The sequence below is a fragment of the Melanerpes formicivorus genome, unplaced genomic scaffold, assembly GCF_026170545.1.
Source record: "Melanerpes formicivorus ecotype bairdi unplaced genomic scaffold, bMelFor1.0.p_v2 SCAF_207, whole genome shotgun sequence".
Lineage (NCBI taxonomy): Eukaryota > Metazoa > Chordata > Aves > Piciformes > Picidae > Melanerpes > Melanerpes formicivorus.
Window position 1 is genome coordinate 299,557 of NW_027142559.1, and position 16,448 is coordinate 316,004.

A 16,448-nucleotide genomic window follows, 5' to 3' on the forward strand; every position below is an offset into this window, starting at 1 on the left:
GCGGGGAGGCAGCACTCACCCTTTGTCGCGGTGCGTGCGGGCCTGATGAAGAGAAAAAAGGAGGGATGGGGGAAAGAAAAGATGAATAGCGTGCAAGAGCGGATGGCGCGCCCGATGTCGGCGGTGCGGGGTGAAGTGGAGCAGGCTGCGGCGCAGTCCGCCTCTTTCTTTTTCCTGGCCCCCGTGATGTGTTGGTGCTGGCGCCAAAATCTGGGTAGTTAACCACTTCCTCTTGCTCGGGCAGAGGGGGAAGGGGAAGGCTTCGGGGATGCGCTTTGCTCGGCTCCCGCCTGCTCTCAGTCAGTACCACGGGTTGCAGCGGGCAGGGCAATGGCCAGGGCATGGGAGCGCGATACGAGGCCGCCTTCGGCTAATTATAAACCCTCGCACTGAGTTTTCAGCTTTCGGGGCCGTTCGGCCATTTCCGGAGAAAAAGCGGCACAGTGCCAGGTGTGATCGGGGCGTTTCGGCTCCGCTCGGGCACGTACTGTGAGTCTCTTCCGTTGTCGGAAATTGCCGAACGACCTGGATAGTCGATGACTACTGCGTCTTTTTCTCCGGAAATTGCCGAACAGGGTCCGAGCGTCAGTCTTGTCTGCTTCGGCAAATTCCGGAAATTGCCGAAAGGAGTCGAATGGGCTTCTAGTCTCGTATCGGCTTTTTCCGGCGACTGTCGAAGCGGATAAGCTAGACGACGACGGCTCCTTCGGCTCATTTCGGAGAGAGCCATTACTAACAGAGTTGATGAGTTTTTATTACGGGATAAAAACACGTAGGGGCGTTATACAGAGCTGCTGCCCCTTTGAAAACATTTAAGCTCGAGATTCAAGCATTTTTTTTTTTTTTTTTAAAAAAAAGCAAACCTAAAACCTCGGAAGCGAGCCTGGGCTGGAGGAGGGCGCTAGCTCTGCGCGGAGCTGAATTTCAAATTACGTAACAGTTCAGGCAGCCATTACTGACTAACCGTACGGTACTCTCCAGAAGGAACGCGTAAACCATGAAGAATATGGTACGTGAAAAGGGAAAACTAAGCGTTTGATTTGAGGAGGGTGTCGTATTTGGTTATGCGTACGGAATGAATTTTTCCGGGGTCTGAGCGTTACGACCGGGTAACGATCGCTTGTGGTCGGTGCGTCCCGGGTTAGTGGGCTGGGTATCTTTCTGCAGAAGGAGGCGTTAGCGGGAAGGAAGGTTCTAGAAGCGGCAGTTGGGGGCTAGCGTGCAGCTGAGAAGGCGGAAGCTGTGGTAGCCGTGCATGGCCAGTTCGCGAGTTTCTAAATCGCTTGCCCGTTAGCCGAGCCGCCGTTAAAGTGGTAGTGGAGGAGTGGGGCATACGGCTATGGAGGTCAGTCAGTGTGCGGTCTGGGGAATCGCCTTTGCCCTGCTAGGTGCTGACCGGCCGGGGTGGCGCTGCTGGTAATGGCGGTGGTGGAGGGGGGGTGGTAAAATGGCGGCGCCGAGATTCGCCCGTGCGTGAGGTGAAGATCACTCCGAGGGTAAGAAAGCAAATAAGGTGGAGGGGGTTCTAAGGAATACGAGGCGGGCTGGCAACTGCAGTGTCTAGTATCTTGCGTGGGCGGAAAAAAAGCGCTTACAAGCTCTTCGCGGTACCGTCTGCGTTAGGGCACGTTGGAAGCAGTTTGCAGGATTTGTTTTCTCTTTACCCTGAAGAGAGCCGGGTTATGGTTTTGTTTTTGTTTGTAGGGGTTTTAAATTGATTGTTATTATTTTCAATTTTGTCTCTCTCTGGACTCGGTGCGTCCAGAATCTCTTTCCTTCCCGCCGCATCGCTGTCCCTGGGGGCGGCGGCTGCTTCTGGGCGCCATTTTCCCCTCCTAGCTCCGGGGGCCCTGTTTTCCTGCGGTCCGCCACATGGCGGAGCCGGCACGGAAGCTGCTTCACCGCCATCAGGCAGGGGGGGAAGGGGCAGAGCAACTCTTTTGGATTGCAAAGCCGTGTAGAACGTGGAGGAGCTAACTGGGTGCTTGGGCCAGGGCGAAAAGAGAGCGAACGAGCAATGTCTTTCTAATTTGGTACCAGTGAAAGCCAGCCACGTTTTCAGCAGGCCTAGCGGGTGTAGCCACAATTCAGAGATCCCACTTGATTCTCTCTTTACTATTTTTATTACTCAGGTTCTTAACTCTGGAGAAATCTGTGATCAGCTTGGAGTATTTGTCCATATGTTCTTGTTATATGGAATACATTTCCTTGCCCTTATGATGAATTTTGCCGCAAAGGTCGTGCATTTTCCAGTCCTTTGAAAGCGTTGCTTTAAGCCTGTGAAGGAAGGCTTAAAATAAACACTAACGAAGACTGATTTCATCTTTCACTGTTTCTGCCACAGAGTGTACAATGAAACTCAGGAGAGAGGTTTTTGTATCAGCTTTTATATTGTGGACCTTAGCGGGAATGGGTTGTATGTAGAGTTTTTACCAAATGAGGATTTACATCAAGATTTTGAGAGGGACTGCAGTGATGATAATTTTTTAGCATACAGTTTACAGCTTCACCATAAACTTCAGATGGTCAGAGCTCTCTGGACCATGGTGGGAGGTTAATCCTAGGCTGAGCTCCCACATTTAAGATAAGTAGTCTCTACATCCAGAGGCTGCGTGTATGTTAGTGGAACATCATGTTCACGATGTTTTCACAGTGTTTTTTTATTTGAAAAACTAGTGATGAATTTCATTACTTCCATGTCCCGCCATGTACCCGCCTGTTCTGGGTACAGCATGTTCTGCGTAACAGTACCTGGTAAATTAGCATTTCAACGAATTTATATATCTGTAATGAGCATTAACAGTTTAATGAGTAATGTATGGTATTTTTGTCCCTTACAAATAAAAGTTGCTACATCTGATAGATTCCATTCTTTCCTTGAGTTTTATTTACATGTTTTAAAGGTAACCCTAACTCTTTTCTGGAAAAGTCTTACCTGCCTACTAAACTTGCTTTATTTTTATAATACAAATGTGCATTACTAGACACATAATCATCAATTACATAGGACCATAGAAGACACATTCTGTATCCAAGTTCCCTAATTTTTAAGTAGAACTGAAGCAATTAGAAGGAAGGGTTGTGGGGGTTTTGATTTGTTTGTTCGTTTTTTTCAGAATCATTACTTAAAATTCTCTCTCTGCTAGCCTGCTCAAGTTAAAAATTTGTGACTTGCAGCATAAAATTTCAGTCCAAGTCTGGTATACAACATCCTTTCCTTTATTGATTTAACTCAAAGTGTAAAAAGGGAGCTTGACATAACATGGGTTTCCTGCTTTTAAACTTGTGTCCAGTTTTGCCTGTCTGTACAAGGAGACAGTGCTAGCTTCCTCTGTGCTCCTTTAGAAGAGGGGAAAAACCCAGCATTAGATCCAATAGCAATTCCAAGTGTTTTTAATAGACATTTAAGATAACTGTTCTCAAATACAGTATTTGGGAGGGGGGTGGGAAAGAAGATTATTTTTCTCATGGTTGACCTCTTTGTTAAACTTCAGTATCCCAAGCTGTTAAGAGGTCAATGCATTTTGAATGGAACCCAGTACTAACATTAATTGTCTTAATTCATGCGTCCAGATCGATAGCTGCCTTGGACAGGTTAAGATAATAACTTTGTTCATATGCATGCCAATTGGTGTAATATTTCTAAAAACATATGCACATGAAACGATTCTTACTTTGCAAATATCCTTGTCACTCTCAGTCCAATTTTCTTTGTTATGTTTCTCTTAGTGTCCTGTGCATGGTTGACCATGCTGCCTAAGTAAGTTACAGATAAGTGTGAGGTGTTTAGGCTATTTGTAAAACATCTACCATCCTAGAGAAAACCCAAAACCAAACACCCAAGCAGGTGTGTATATTTAAAATGATGTAGTAGTGTAAAGTTTAAGTAATTACATTGGAGTTCTCTTGTCCCTAGCAGGACTGTTCTTTTTCAAACAGCATTTGGAAATCTTAAATTTTGTGGAAAGGGACTGCTTTCTAATGCATTTTTATTGATTGTTACTGTTGGACATGAAATAGCAAAACTCACGATCTGGTGATGCTATTGTGTGTAGAAAATACAACTACGATGTCTAATTGTTGTAATAAATTAGTATAAAGGTATTTTTAACCAGTAGAGGATGGAAGATTGTCCTTTCTGCTTTGGTAGAATACCACATACAAGTAATAAATACAATACCTATTCGTTGGTCTTAGTTTTTTTAATTATGTACTTATCATTACAGCAGAAATTTCTGCTGAGCAACTGCAGCAGTAATTTCTCTGAAAGGTAATAGAACAAAGTTTTATTGGAAGCGTAATTATGTTGTGGGTATGTGAGTAAATGCTTTCCACATTTCTGTTTTAAAGGGAACCCAATTAGTTTTGATAACTGTGCCTGTTGAAGGTGGATAGGTTTACCTCTACTTCCAGATTAATTTTACAGAGGCTTTATTTTTAGCTATAATTAGTATGTTAATTTAATTTTTACTGCTTTGGGTAAATAGCAAGGTAGTGTTTGTGTACAACAATTCAAGCTGTTGGGAATACAATCAGACTGTGAATGGATTAATGTTAGCTGTAACACGAACTTTTGATTTGCTTTTTAAAGAAAATGAAAATAAAAAACATCTCCTAAAGATCTTTGAGAGGACTGTTCTGGAAGTCTTTGAGTGTAGTGTCCCTCATTAATAATTGGAGGGAGAGATGGGAAGAAGAACATTTATTAAAATCCCTGTAGTAAAAGTGCCTGAATTACTCGATTTCTTCAGCAGTGTGAGAAAGTTATGAGCCAAACCTAATTTTGAAAAACATCTTCCTGAAAGTTTTTGACTCTTAGGAGACTTAGTGTCTGATGACACTGATGCAGAGAGGATATTGTTAATTATGTTAATGTAATCTTCTTTTTTGACATAGAGGGAAAAGGAGCAGTTCCGCAAACTGTTTATTGGCGGCTTAAGCTTTGAAACAACAGAGGAGAGCTTGAGGAGTTACTACGAGCAATGGGGAAAGCTTACAGACTGTGTGGTAAGTTTGGTGTACCAGTATGCAACAATGACATAGAATGTTTAGAAATTGTAAAAGTGGGGAGTTTGTTTTCTGGATAGTTTAATGAAAAGCTGGAATATTAAATTTCCTTAAGTGTACAGTCCATCGAAGCTGTGCACAGACTTTCCCTTGCAAAATCTGTTGGTAAGAGTTAGGGATCATTCTTACTATATTTTCTATAAAACCTGGATTATCTCTAACCAATAAATTCAGCAGTTTAACTTGGGCACATGCTGAAGTGCGTTAGGGAGAGGTGCTTACACAAAGCTCTATTACATGTGTGAGATTGATAAGCTCTGGCAGAAAATTGGTATCATGGTAAGCAGCCTCCAAAAAGCTGGAAAAGGATGTCGTTCTGTGTGATACTTTCATAGAATCATTTGGGTTGCAGAAGACCCTTAAGATTGTAGAGTTCAAGTATAAACATAACACTGCCAAGTCCACTGCTAAACCACGTCTGCAAGCATCTTACCTCTATGTCTTAAATACCTTCAGAGGTAGTTGACTCTTGCTGAAGTTTTGCCACTGAGTTTGTTTTGGGAGCTGTGAACACATATTTTCGTAACATGAATTTAAATTGTGATCTTCAGAAAGCTTAAAAAAAAAAGTTCTAAATTAAACAAAAAACCCCAAAACCAGCCAAACACACAATCACCCCACCCCCTCCCACCCCACATAAATATTAACACGTCATTAATGTAGCAGCATCTTTGAGTTTCAGGTAGAGTCCTGGAGGATAACAGTGGTTTCAGTGTCTTTCATACTAAGCAGTGTCATTCATGTATTTAATCAGCATGGTCTGCTATTTCATGAGAATTGTGTTTGAAATCAAATCAAGGAAGATGTTTGCCTGCTTTCTGTAAGTGGTGTTAGTGTTAAGCTTAACACAAACCATGTAGAAATGGTTTCCATGTGTTTATTGTTTTTAGGTAATGAGGGATCCTGCAAGCAAAAGATCAAGAGGGTTTGGTTTTGTAACATTCTCATCCATGGCTGAAGTTGATGCAGCTATGGCTGCAAGACCTCACACAATTGATGGAAGGGTGGTTGAGCCTAAAAGGGCTGTGGCCAGAGAGGTAAGTATGGTTTTGAAACAAGTAGTTTTTATGCCTTATAAAGGGAATCTCTGTTTTGGACAGTTAAGCCTGTAGTTGGGGCATGATTTCCCACACTTTAGATCTGTCAAATGAAGCTATTACATAAATAAAATCATTACAATGAGCTGCTAAGTTATTTTGGTGGAAGAGTCTTGCAAGGGATACAACTAGAGTCTCAAAAGTATTGTTAGTGGAAACATATTGGAGCACCTCTAATGATGCAAACTATTTCTTGAAACAGTTGCTGTTGCTAAACCTCAAATTAATGAACTCCGATCAATGTCTTCTGACCCTCTGATATTTCTAAAGTGTGTAAAACTGAGCTGGCTAAAATTAGAGAATACAGAAAACACTTTTACAGTGGTGATGTACAGAATCATCTTAGGACTATACTGGTTTTAGCCCCAGGTGTACTTGGTGTTGAACTTCAGGGTGCCATGTAATTGCATGCATAGGAATGCAGGGCACCTGTCAAATTTTTTAGTGAGGTTACTGTTTTACAGAGATACTCGAGGAGCAAGTGCAAGTTTTATGTGTCTTCTGTTTTACCACATTGTGAGAGGTCTGGGGGGGTTTACCAGTTTAAAGTGGGAGATGGATGTTCAGCACATTTGAACTGATGAACTGAAATTTACTGAGCTATCCCAGAGGTCAAGGGAAATGGAAATTTTAACCACTGGTAGCCCTGTTAGCTATGCTAGTTTTCTTCCCATTTCCTGCAGAATGCATGAATTAAGTAATTTCTTACCTAGTGCAACAGTTTGGTATTTAGTGTAAAAATAACCCCTGAACCTGAGGAGTTGTCTTCCTATTTTGCAAAGGGGTTACAATGCACAGCTGTGGATTTGCTGAGATTGAAGGAGCCTTTGTGGTCTACATTAGTGGAATGTGGGTTTCACTGCTGTTGGGGAAATAGGAAGCAGATCCATCTTTGGTTTTAGATACTACTTGTTTCAAAGAACAAGTATTTCAGAACAATTGATCTTAATGTTTTGTCTAAACATGTTTAGATTGTATAGCATGTCTGTCTGTGTCTTTTTCAGTGCTTTTAAGGCTTTGACACAGAGGAGGAAAAAACCTCCAAATTACCCCGTGTTACTTCTCTTCTAGAAGGCCCTTGAAGCAAGGTTGCAGGGACATGCGTTGTAAGAGGGCTACCTCACTGTTTGAAAACCTCAGTATTCTATTCCTGAAATCCTGGCAGAATAGTGATTAGTGGAATTCTTTTTATTTGTGGTAATTTAAAGGATTCTTTTAACAGGAATCTGGAAAACCTGGTGCTCATGTTACTGTGAAAAAACTGTTTGTTGGTGGTATTAAAGAGGATACTGAAGAGCACCACCTTCGTGACTACTTTGAGGAATACGGGAAAATTGACACTATTGAAATCATTACCGACAGACAGTCTGGTAAAAAAAGGGGGTTTGGATTTGTCACATTTGATGACCATGATCCCGTGGATAAAATAGTATGTAAGTAAGCTTCATGTCATTTTTTTCATTTGATGGTTCTGGTGAATTGTATGGGAACATGTATTTTAAATAACTACTGGCTTCTTTGCTTAAAAAGGGTGGTATTTTAGTGTGTTGGGGTTTTTTTTAAATGAGAAGGAATATGTAAGGGTTAATTCGGAAATGACTTAAGTTTTGGAAGCCTGATACACTCCTTATTAGTTGCTGATGGCATCTTATAACATTACAGTGCAGAAGTATCACACCATCAATGGCCATAATGCAGAAGTAAGGAAAGCTCTCTCTAGACAGGAAATGCAGGAAGTTCAAAATTCTAGGAGTGGGAGAGGAGGTAAGTGCAAGTAATGGGTAGTGGCCTGTGATTATTTTTTTATGTTAGCTTTCCACGATCTCACTGCTTATAAATGGTTACAGGAAACTTTGGGTTTGGTGATGCACGTGGAGGTGGTGGCAACTTTGGTCCAGGCCCTGGCAGCAATTTCAGAGGGGGAGCTGGTAAGACAGGCCTGTTTGTACCCTTCAGTTGTTGGCGGGGTTTGGGTTTTTTTTTTTTGTCTGTGTTTCTCCACACCCACCCTTTACGCTGTCATACTGCAGTAACCTGTAGGCTACTGCTGTTTAGTTTTAAGTGCAGCTGCAGCAGTTAGTGTTTGTGGTTTTTTGGTTTGGTTTTTTTTTAATGATTTGAAAACAAATTGATTATGTGGATATTCAGTAAAATGAAGCTGGAGAGGGTAGGGGATGGGCTTGGTTTGGTTGGGTTTTGTATTTTACTAAGAACCAAAATTAACCTAAATGCAAGGAATTCAGAGACTGCTTTGTTACTCTATGCATCACTTGCATGACTTTTGCAGTGGAAGGACAGTGTCTGAAATTAAAAGCAGGTTGTCTTACAAAAATGCAAGGAAATGTAGATCAGTGATTGGATGTGTTAATTCACATATGATTTTCTAAATTCAACTGTGTGTGTGCTCAATTGGTAATCCCTGCAGTTTGGTCCTTACGGCTACATTGGTTTGCGAATTTAGTTAGCTTCAGATGAAATACTTTGGTTTTTGTTTTTCTTTTCCTCCAACAGATGGGTATGGAAGTGGCCGTGGATTTGGTGATGGGTATAATGGATACGGTGGAGGACCTGGAGGTTAGTTCACTACTTAGATGGTGATGGTTGCTTTTTTCTCACGCAGAAACATTTTCACATTACATACCATCTGTATCAATTGCCAAAGCCATCGTGTTAAAGAAGCACACGTGACTGTTGCCTCATGTTAAACCTTTATCTAAGAAATAACCACACAATTTTTCATATAACTATGCAATTTTCTTCTTTTTAGAAGAGCAGTGTTTCTTAAATTTCCTGGAAAACCAGGATTTTAGTTAAGCATTTTTCAGTTGAGGCTTGTAGGCAGTCTGGCTGGTGGGTTTTGGTCACAGTTCCTTTAGGGTGGGAATTGGTATGTGCTTTTAGCAACAGTGTTCATAGAAATTTCTACCCTTCAGCTGTAGACTTACACAAAGATAAATACCCTCTGATGCTGTAGAGTTTGGTTGCCTTTTACAGAGAAAAGCTTATTTCAAAGGATTCTATTGTCACAGGTGGCAACTTTGGTGGCAGTCCTGGTTACGGAGGTGGAAGAGGAGGATATGGTGGAGGAGGACCTGGATATGGCAACCAGGGTGGGGGCTATGGAGGTGGTTATGACAACTATGGAGGAGGTAACCTACTGGCTTGAAATGACCAAGCATTTCAGTTGTAAATAAGTACAAATCATTTGAGACTGGGGGGTTAGGGAGGGGTGTTGGGTAAAAATGTTGTCTGAGGAAGCTCTTGTTTTCCAAATAGCATGAAATAGTTAGAAAAAGCAATCTGTAACATACAGTGCTGGAATACTTCTGTGATTTTGTACTTCATTTAAAATTCTAATGAGATAATTATGTGAACACTGTACATGTTCTAGCTCACCTAGGAATTTGTTCATTTTTGTGTTGATAATGCAGGCAATTACGGAAGTGGAAACTATAATGATTTTGGAAACTATAACCAACAACCTTCCAATTACGGTCCAATGAAGAGTGGAAATTTTGGTGGCAGCAGGAACATGGGGGGACCATATGGTGGAGGTACTGTCTATGTCCTGATCTTACTTGGAGCCAGAGGGGTGGGCTTTAGTCTTTTGAGGATGTGGGAGGGAACCAAAAGAGGATAGATGAAGATGGGTGCAAGGAAGAAATACATTGCAGTGAAGGGTGATGAGGCACTAGAACAGGTTGTCCAGGAAGCTGTGGATGCCTCATGCCTGAAAAACATGTTCATGATTGGGTTGGGTTGGATGGAGCTTTGAGCAACCCAATCTAGTGGAAGGTGTCAAGCTCATGTCAGAGCCAGGACCTTTGAAGAGCACTTCCAACCTGAACCATTGTCTGAGTCTGACACTGATCTGTAGAAATTGGATAACTTGTGCAATGGATGGACTGCCATGCCCACATCCTTTTTGCAAGTTGGCTACATTTTCTCACCTTGAGGCTGTTGTAAAGCTTGTCTCAAGGAAACTTGGCTGTTTTTTAAAAGATAAATGATGATACTGTTTGTTTCCTCCAGAATATTAGGAAATGTTTTACAGTTTCCAGATCATAAAGATGCTGTTCAAGTTACATGTTCTTTTCTATCAACTCAGGCTGTTTGTAGAGTCCAGTTAGTGTCCACTAAACTTGGATTCCTCCTCCCTCCCTGCCCCCTTGTTGCAGTGTTAATTTTTTTCTAATGCTCTCTGCTTTTTGTTGTTTGTGTTACTTAATACTCTGTGTAAAGCTTCCGAGATGGAAACAGAAACATAAACCCCTTTCTTAAAAGGCTTAGCATGCAAATAAAGTGAGCCCTCCAGGCCCAAGACAGTGCACCGCATCAAATGGCGTGTGACGCCTGAATCTTCTAAGGTTTCAGTGTGTAGTTCTTGGGGCAATTCTTGGGAGACAGCAAAATGTTAACATGTCTTGTATATGCAGTCTCTGGGAGCAAAGGGGATGTTAATCTGTAGGAGGAATTTAAAATTAGACTGATGTGCTGATTCTATTTGTTGTTTTTCTGCAATTGCAGGGAACTATGGTCCAGGGGGTAGTGGAGGGAGTGGTGGTTATGGAGGGAGGAGCCGTTACTGAGTTTCTACAAGCATGCCATGGGTAAGTATATTTTCTAAATGTTTAAATTGCAGTGATTCTTGAGAGTAGCTGCAGGAGTTATAAGCTTTTTAGGATCATATTATCTTTCCTTTAAAAAATGGTTAGATGAATAATTTCATAACCTATTTTTTTACTCTTTACTTCTGTTGAAACAGGCTTCACTGTATAAATAGGAGAGGATGAGAGCCCAGAGGTAACAGAACAGCTTCAGGTTATCGAAATAACAATGTTAAGGAAACACTTATCTCAGTCATGCATAAATATGCAGTGATATGGCAGAAGACACCAGAGCAGATGCAGAGAGCCATTTTGTGAATGGATTTGGATTATTTAATAACATTACCTTACTGTGGAGGAAGGATTGTAAAAATGCCTTTGAGACAGTTTCTTAGCTTTTTAATTGTTGTTTCTTTCTAGTGGTCTTTGTAAGTGTAGAAGCATTCCTTTGATAATGTTAAATTTGTAAGTTTCAGGTGACATGTGAAACCTTTTTTAAGATTTTTCTCAAAGTTTTGAAAAGCTATTAGCCAGGATCATGGTGTAATAAGACATAACGTTTTCCTTTTAAAAATTTAAGTGCGTGTGTAGAGTTAAGAAGCTGTTGTACATTTATGATTTAATAAAATAATTCTAAAGGAAATATTGTGTAATTTTAGATTTTTTTTTTAATATTGTAAAATAAGGCAAGGAGTGGGTAGTATAAGGTCCCACAAGTTATACAAAGCTATTGTTGTACATGTAAAATTAAATGCTGGTCAGAAAAAAAAGTATGTTGTCTGTAAATTACCAGGTTTAAAGTATCTAGATAACTTAAGGGATATCTCTGCAAGGAGAAACACCTTTTTAGATCTTTTAGATGCTGCTTCTTCAATGGCAAGGAAAGGAAGTATCCCCAGCGAGGTACTCTTCCAGGGACACAGGTCTAGTACAAGAGAACTCTTGAAAACGTCACTAAGTTCAGCCAGTCTTAAAAAGCTGCGCTGTATTTCTGCAAAGCTTTAACTACAGTAGTTGATAAGGATGCCAACGAAGGCTGAGGGTCTAGAGCAAAGTAGTTCTAAGCTTCAGTTAAACTTCTTTAGGTAAGATCTTATTTACTTTTTTTCTTTCTTAATGTTCCAAAACCAAGAAACTAATAATTGTATGACAGTATTCTTTGAGTATAGTGATTGTTGTTATGTAGTTTAACATAGCAATGAATTGAGTTAACAATTACCAATTGAAAAGAAATTTGAGAATCCTGTTTTCTTGTATTAAATTTTTTTTACAAACAAATTTATGTTAATTTCAGCTACTTAACATATTTTTTTCCTACTGGAATCTAGCTATGATATGAACCCTGGACAAGCATAGACTGCTGCCACTGTACACTGCTACAGTTGAACAAATGAGACCTGCAAGTGTCCATTAGTAAAGCTTTGCAAGGGTTCCATCCCTGGTGTTGGTAGTTAAAATGGTAGGTCACAAGTTAATTAAATCATACAACTTTATTTTTGCATCCTACAACATTATTTTTTTTTTCTTGGGAGTCTGTGCATTATGGTGGTTGCAAGGTAATGCAATGAAGCTAGTTCTGTGCTGTTGAAAATGAACTCTGTTGTTGTGTCTTGTCTACTGTAATCTATTTTATATAACACATTTCATCCTGAAGGTTCCCAAGTAACTGTAGACTGTTTACGTGTAAGGAAAAAAATTGCACCACAGAATACATCTGCCTCTGTGAAGGAATGTGTCGTCCATTCTTTTAACAACTGCATAAGCAGTTCTTTAGGAGAGGAAGTGAAAACTTCAAATGAGACTGCAGGTGGTATTTCACAAGTGTACAATGTCACTGTGTAAATTGCAATTGGCTAGAATGTTGAGGTTTCCACCATTTTTTATAGTTCTTGCAGCTAGTAAACCTTAGTGCCAAATTCAGCCAGCCTTACTCTTGCGACATTGAATGCTTGCACCTCAAATTAAGGAAAATTCATGAAGTGACGAGTTTTTCAGAGTAAGGATGGCATACTGTTAGATTTGTTTTTTAAATAAAACCCAACAAAAAAGGCAACCAAAAATGCCCTCACTTCAAACTTCTATTGCCTTTAAAAGGCTACTCATTGAAGAACGTGGACTCAGCTAACAAGTCCTGTTCCTTTTGTGTTACAGACACACCAGTGAACTGCTTATACTATTTTTAATCAAAAAAACAAAAGGCTGAAGTTCCCCTATTGGTAATTTGGTTTAGACATATGTGATAAACATCTTCAGATACACTTTTTTTTTCTTTGGCAGGAAGGTGCCATGCTGCAGGTAACTAATGAAGAAGTGGTCAACCACAGAAACGCTTCAAGAAATAAGACATTCTGTATCATCAGAAAATAGTTGTTTTTTGCTGCCTTCATTAAAAAATTAGAGGTTAAATGAATACTGATAAAACATCACAATTAGTACAGCTCCCTGTAATGCTGGGTTTTTAAAAAAAATTACAGTAATAATGTCTTGTAAACATTTCTAATAAAATTCAGATTTGTTAGGAGAAACAAATCACTAATGTTAAAATAGCAAACATTCTGTGAGTAGAAAGTTTAACTACATATTTTTATAACTTTCATAGCTTTAAAATAAAGTATTTTTTATACCAAAGTAGTTCTAGTGTAATGCTTAATAAAACCTAGTGTGTGTCTAACATTAAATAATGTTTATCTGCAGCTTTTAGAGCCTTTCATGATTGGAAATACTCCATTTTAAGGTGGATTTAAAACCAAGTCAACTTGACAAGTGTATTCGCAGAACTCATATCTGACCACAGGCATCTGTTCCCTGTTGGGAGAAACAGTGCTACAAATTAAAACTGCTGATCTTTTTGCTGTTGGACACAATTGCTTTAAAATAGCTTTCTGGCTGTGTTTTATATCACTTTATAAAATTAACTCCTCCTTTCCTGTCAATGAAACTAACCACTTAGGACTTGTAAAATGTGATAGCTCGATAGCTATTTAGTATTTTCATTTTGTAAAGAGCTTTTAGCATGGAATGTAGAGTTCCTGCTCTACCTGACCTGTGTTACTAATAGCTGCATCTTGTGGAGAAAAAAAAAAACCAAAACCACAAAAAACCCAAATCCAAAAACCATCAAACCGACTAAGTTTGGGAAAGCTTCAGTTGGGAATGTAATTGAGGAAAGTTACCTTCAGTCTGTACTGTTGAACGTGTCGCCTACATATGCAGTTTCTTTTAAACTTGAATTTTACATGCTTTACTTTGGCAGAACCACGATGTCTTTAACCTTCTTTACATAATTCAGAATTATTTAAGGTTTTACAGATGACTCTTTTTTTCCCTGGTTTGTAAGTTGAACTCTGAAATACTTGCATAGGTCACCAGTGGGCTGCAGTGGAAGCAGAAAATGAAGATGCACAAAACTGCTTTATTTTCTTCTTTCCAACAGAAGGAGTTGACTAGATGATGAGGAATTTGCCTTCTTCCCTGTAACTTAGATTTATCTGAAGATTTTCTTTACAGTTGCCAAGTCCCCATTCACATGATGTTAAAACACCACAAACTTCAAAGGGGGTGAATGATTCTTTTTGTGTTTGAGATGCGTCTAATCTTATCAGCGGCTTTGCAAAAGGGTTTAAGATTTATTCAAGTATGTTACATTTTCCATAACGAGGATGTTTCAGTTTTGATGTCTGGCAGCGGGGGAAGGGAGTGTAAGCAACAGGAGATGCAAAAAATATTTCAAGTCTTGGAAGCGGGGAGTATTTGAATCAAAGTTTCTTGTTTGTCTTACCCTTGACCTTCTATGACTTTTCTTTCGTGGTATGGTGTTAATAATTGAAGTCAGTGACAATCACAGGGTTCACTGTGAGAGAAGTCACTGTTTTCAGGCAGCCTGATCCTGAAAGCTGGTAGGTTTGAATAAAAACAACAGCGTGTGGTCAGTTGGTGGCCCTACTTTTTAATTCCTAAGAAGTTGGGTTTATGTCACTCTACAGACTGTTCTCAAAGTAAGGGGCATGTTGCCAGTGGGTATGTTTCGGTGTACTAAGAACTGAGGATCATGTCAGTACTAAGCCCGGCTCATTCCCAGCAACTGCTTTTCTGCAGCAAACTGAGGAAAGAATGTGAAAGACAACTTGTTGGTAACCAGTATGGGACGAGGGGTGAAAAAATGGTGTGTTTAAAGTGGTGAAAAGAGGTCATTACTGGGGTCCTGGCCACTCAGGCTGTGTTCTGTGTGTTACAGTGAAAGTTGAATTTTGCTCACTCACACGTGATTTGTGCTTTGGGTGCTGGAAAGCGTTTAGGAAAACAATAAAAATATACTAGTATTTTAAAACTAGCAGGAGCTCAACTTGGTTGTGTTTGGGGGAGGAAGACTGTATCCTTACTGTGATGAACACGTTGGGATGAGATCATATCACTCCTGGGGAAGGAAAACCAAATCCCCCAAAACACGGATAAGGATTGAAATAGCTGTCAGCTGAATGTGTTTTGACAGCTTGACCACATTTGAAAGAGGAGGATTTGCTGCGAAGGTACTGGAAGAGACATTCCCTGTAGCTTTAGCAGTTTGTTTTCTTTGCAAAGCAGAGTGCGTGATGCCAGTGAAATCCTGTTGTGATGCTGTTACTTTTCTTTCTAAGGAAGGTGTGAATTTCTCTTCTCATTTATCCAGCAATACTGGTAGGAATGTGCAAGAGTGCGACACGGAAGGGTTTTTCTTGGGTAACATTGAGCTGCTTTACCAAAAACCATACTGTTGCTTTTAACAGCTGTGTTCTTTACAGCTAGTGTTGATTTGCATTGCATCAGAAGTTTGTGGTGTTATTCCAGTTAATGTAGCAAGAACTGGTTTATTTGTCAACACTAGAAGTGTTTCAATGGTTGTGTGACTTGCTTGGCAGGCACTATGAACATACCGGGTCAACAGCACTTGAGTTGTGTACAAAGTGGCTTGTGTGACCTCCCATGCTGCTTCGTTGTATGAATGTGACTATGGGCACATCCTAGAAAATGGTTGTGGTCTGCCCAAAGTTCTTGCCAACACATCCACCCTCTTTTCCCCCTGCTTCTTACGTGGTCTGCTCTTTCTTGGTCCATTTTGGGGAATTCTTGTATGAAAATGAATTATGCATTTGCTAGAGTTCCAGTAGCTGTAGCAGGTATCAAGTTGCAGTGCATTTGACGTACTCCACAACTCCACACGGTTGCATGTGTCATATTTGATTGATTTAATAAATAGTTTCACTAGAACCTGGTCCCAAGTGTCCTGTTGCTTCATTTGTCGATTTCCACCTACTCGTGCCCTGAAGATTTCCATTAGAACCATTACTTCTGACTCCTGTGACTAGTGTAGTGTGTGTATTTTGGGACAAACTTAAAACCGGCAAACTGGTCTCGATGAGGTTACTCCTTTATTCTGGTTACCCCATCTAAAACTAGATTGTAAAAGCTCTTGAGCAGGAAGAGTGTTAACTTCTGTAAAAAGCCACGTCTGTTAAATAAACCAAAAGGTGATGCTGCACTTCCAAAGCGATGCCATGTCACAGCAGTACACCTCCAATCGCCTGTGAGTGCTTACTTGCGGTGTGCCTGTATGCCGCGAACAACGCTCGCGGTATTGCATTCTAATGAAGTGCTAAACTGACTTGTTTGTAATGGGCGTTTCTCTAGGGGTGATCAAAGG

General features: G+C 40.2%; 2 protein-coding genes across 7 annotated transcripts in view; one reads left to right on the forward strand and one right to left on the reverse strand.

Annotated features, from left to right (window-relative positions):
* Window positions 1-375, reverse strand: part of CBX3 (chromobox 3) — a 12,740-nt gene extending 12,365 nt beyond the window's left edge. The window contains exon 1 of the mRNA XM_068169641.1: window positions 20-375. Coding sequence (XP_068025742.1) covers window positions 20-343 — 324 coding nt within the window. The 5' untranslated portion in view covers window positions 344-375. The remainder of the gene's footprint in view (window positions 1-19) is intronic.
* Window positions 1-16,020, forward strand: part of HNRNPA2B1 (heterogeneous nuclear ribonucleoprotein A2/B1) — a 16,648-nt gene extending 628 nt beyond the window's left edge. Inside the window, exons 2-12 of one of the 6 annotated variants that reach the window (XR_010991478.1) lie at window positions 4,897-5,007; window positions 5,958-6,104; window positions 7,387-7,597; window positions 7,827-7,928; window positions 8,012-8,092; window positions 8,676-8,738; window positions 9,194-9,313; window positions 9,596-9,718; window positions 10,692-10,774; window positions 12,100-12,230; window positions 13,049-16,020. Coding sequence is in view for 5 of the 6 variants with exons in the window: in XM_068169639.1 (XP_068025740.1) it covers window positions 998-1,009; window positions 4,897-5,007; window positions 5,958-6,104; window positions 7,387-7,597; window positions 7,827-7,928; window positions 8,012-8,092; window positions 8,676-8,738; window positions 9,194-9,313; window positions 9,596-9,718; window positions 10,692-10,753 (1,032 nt within the window). In the remaining variant the exon portion in view is untranslated. Of the gene's footprint in view, window positions 1-685; window positions 1,010-1,247; window positions 1,346-4,896; window positions 5,008-5,957; window positions 6,105-7,386; window positions 7,598-7,826; window positions 7,929-8,011; window positions 8,093-8,675; window positions 8,739-9,193; window positions 9,314-9,595; window positions 9,719-10,691; window positions 10,775-10,929; window positions 11,415-12,099; window positions 12,231-13,048 lie in introns of those variants that run through there. The other 5 variants (XM_068169639.1, XM_068169638.1, XM_068169640.1 and 2 more) reach the window with 5 other exon arrangements.
* The last annotated feature ends 428 nt before the right edge of the window (window positions 16,021-16,448 follow it).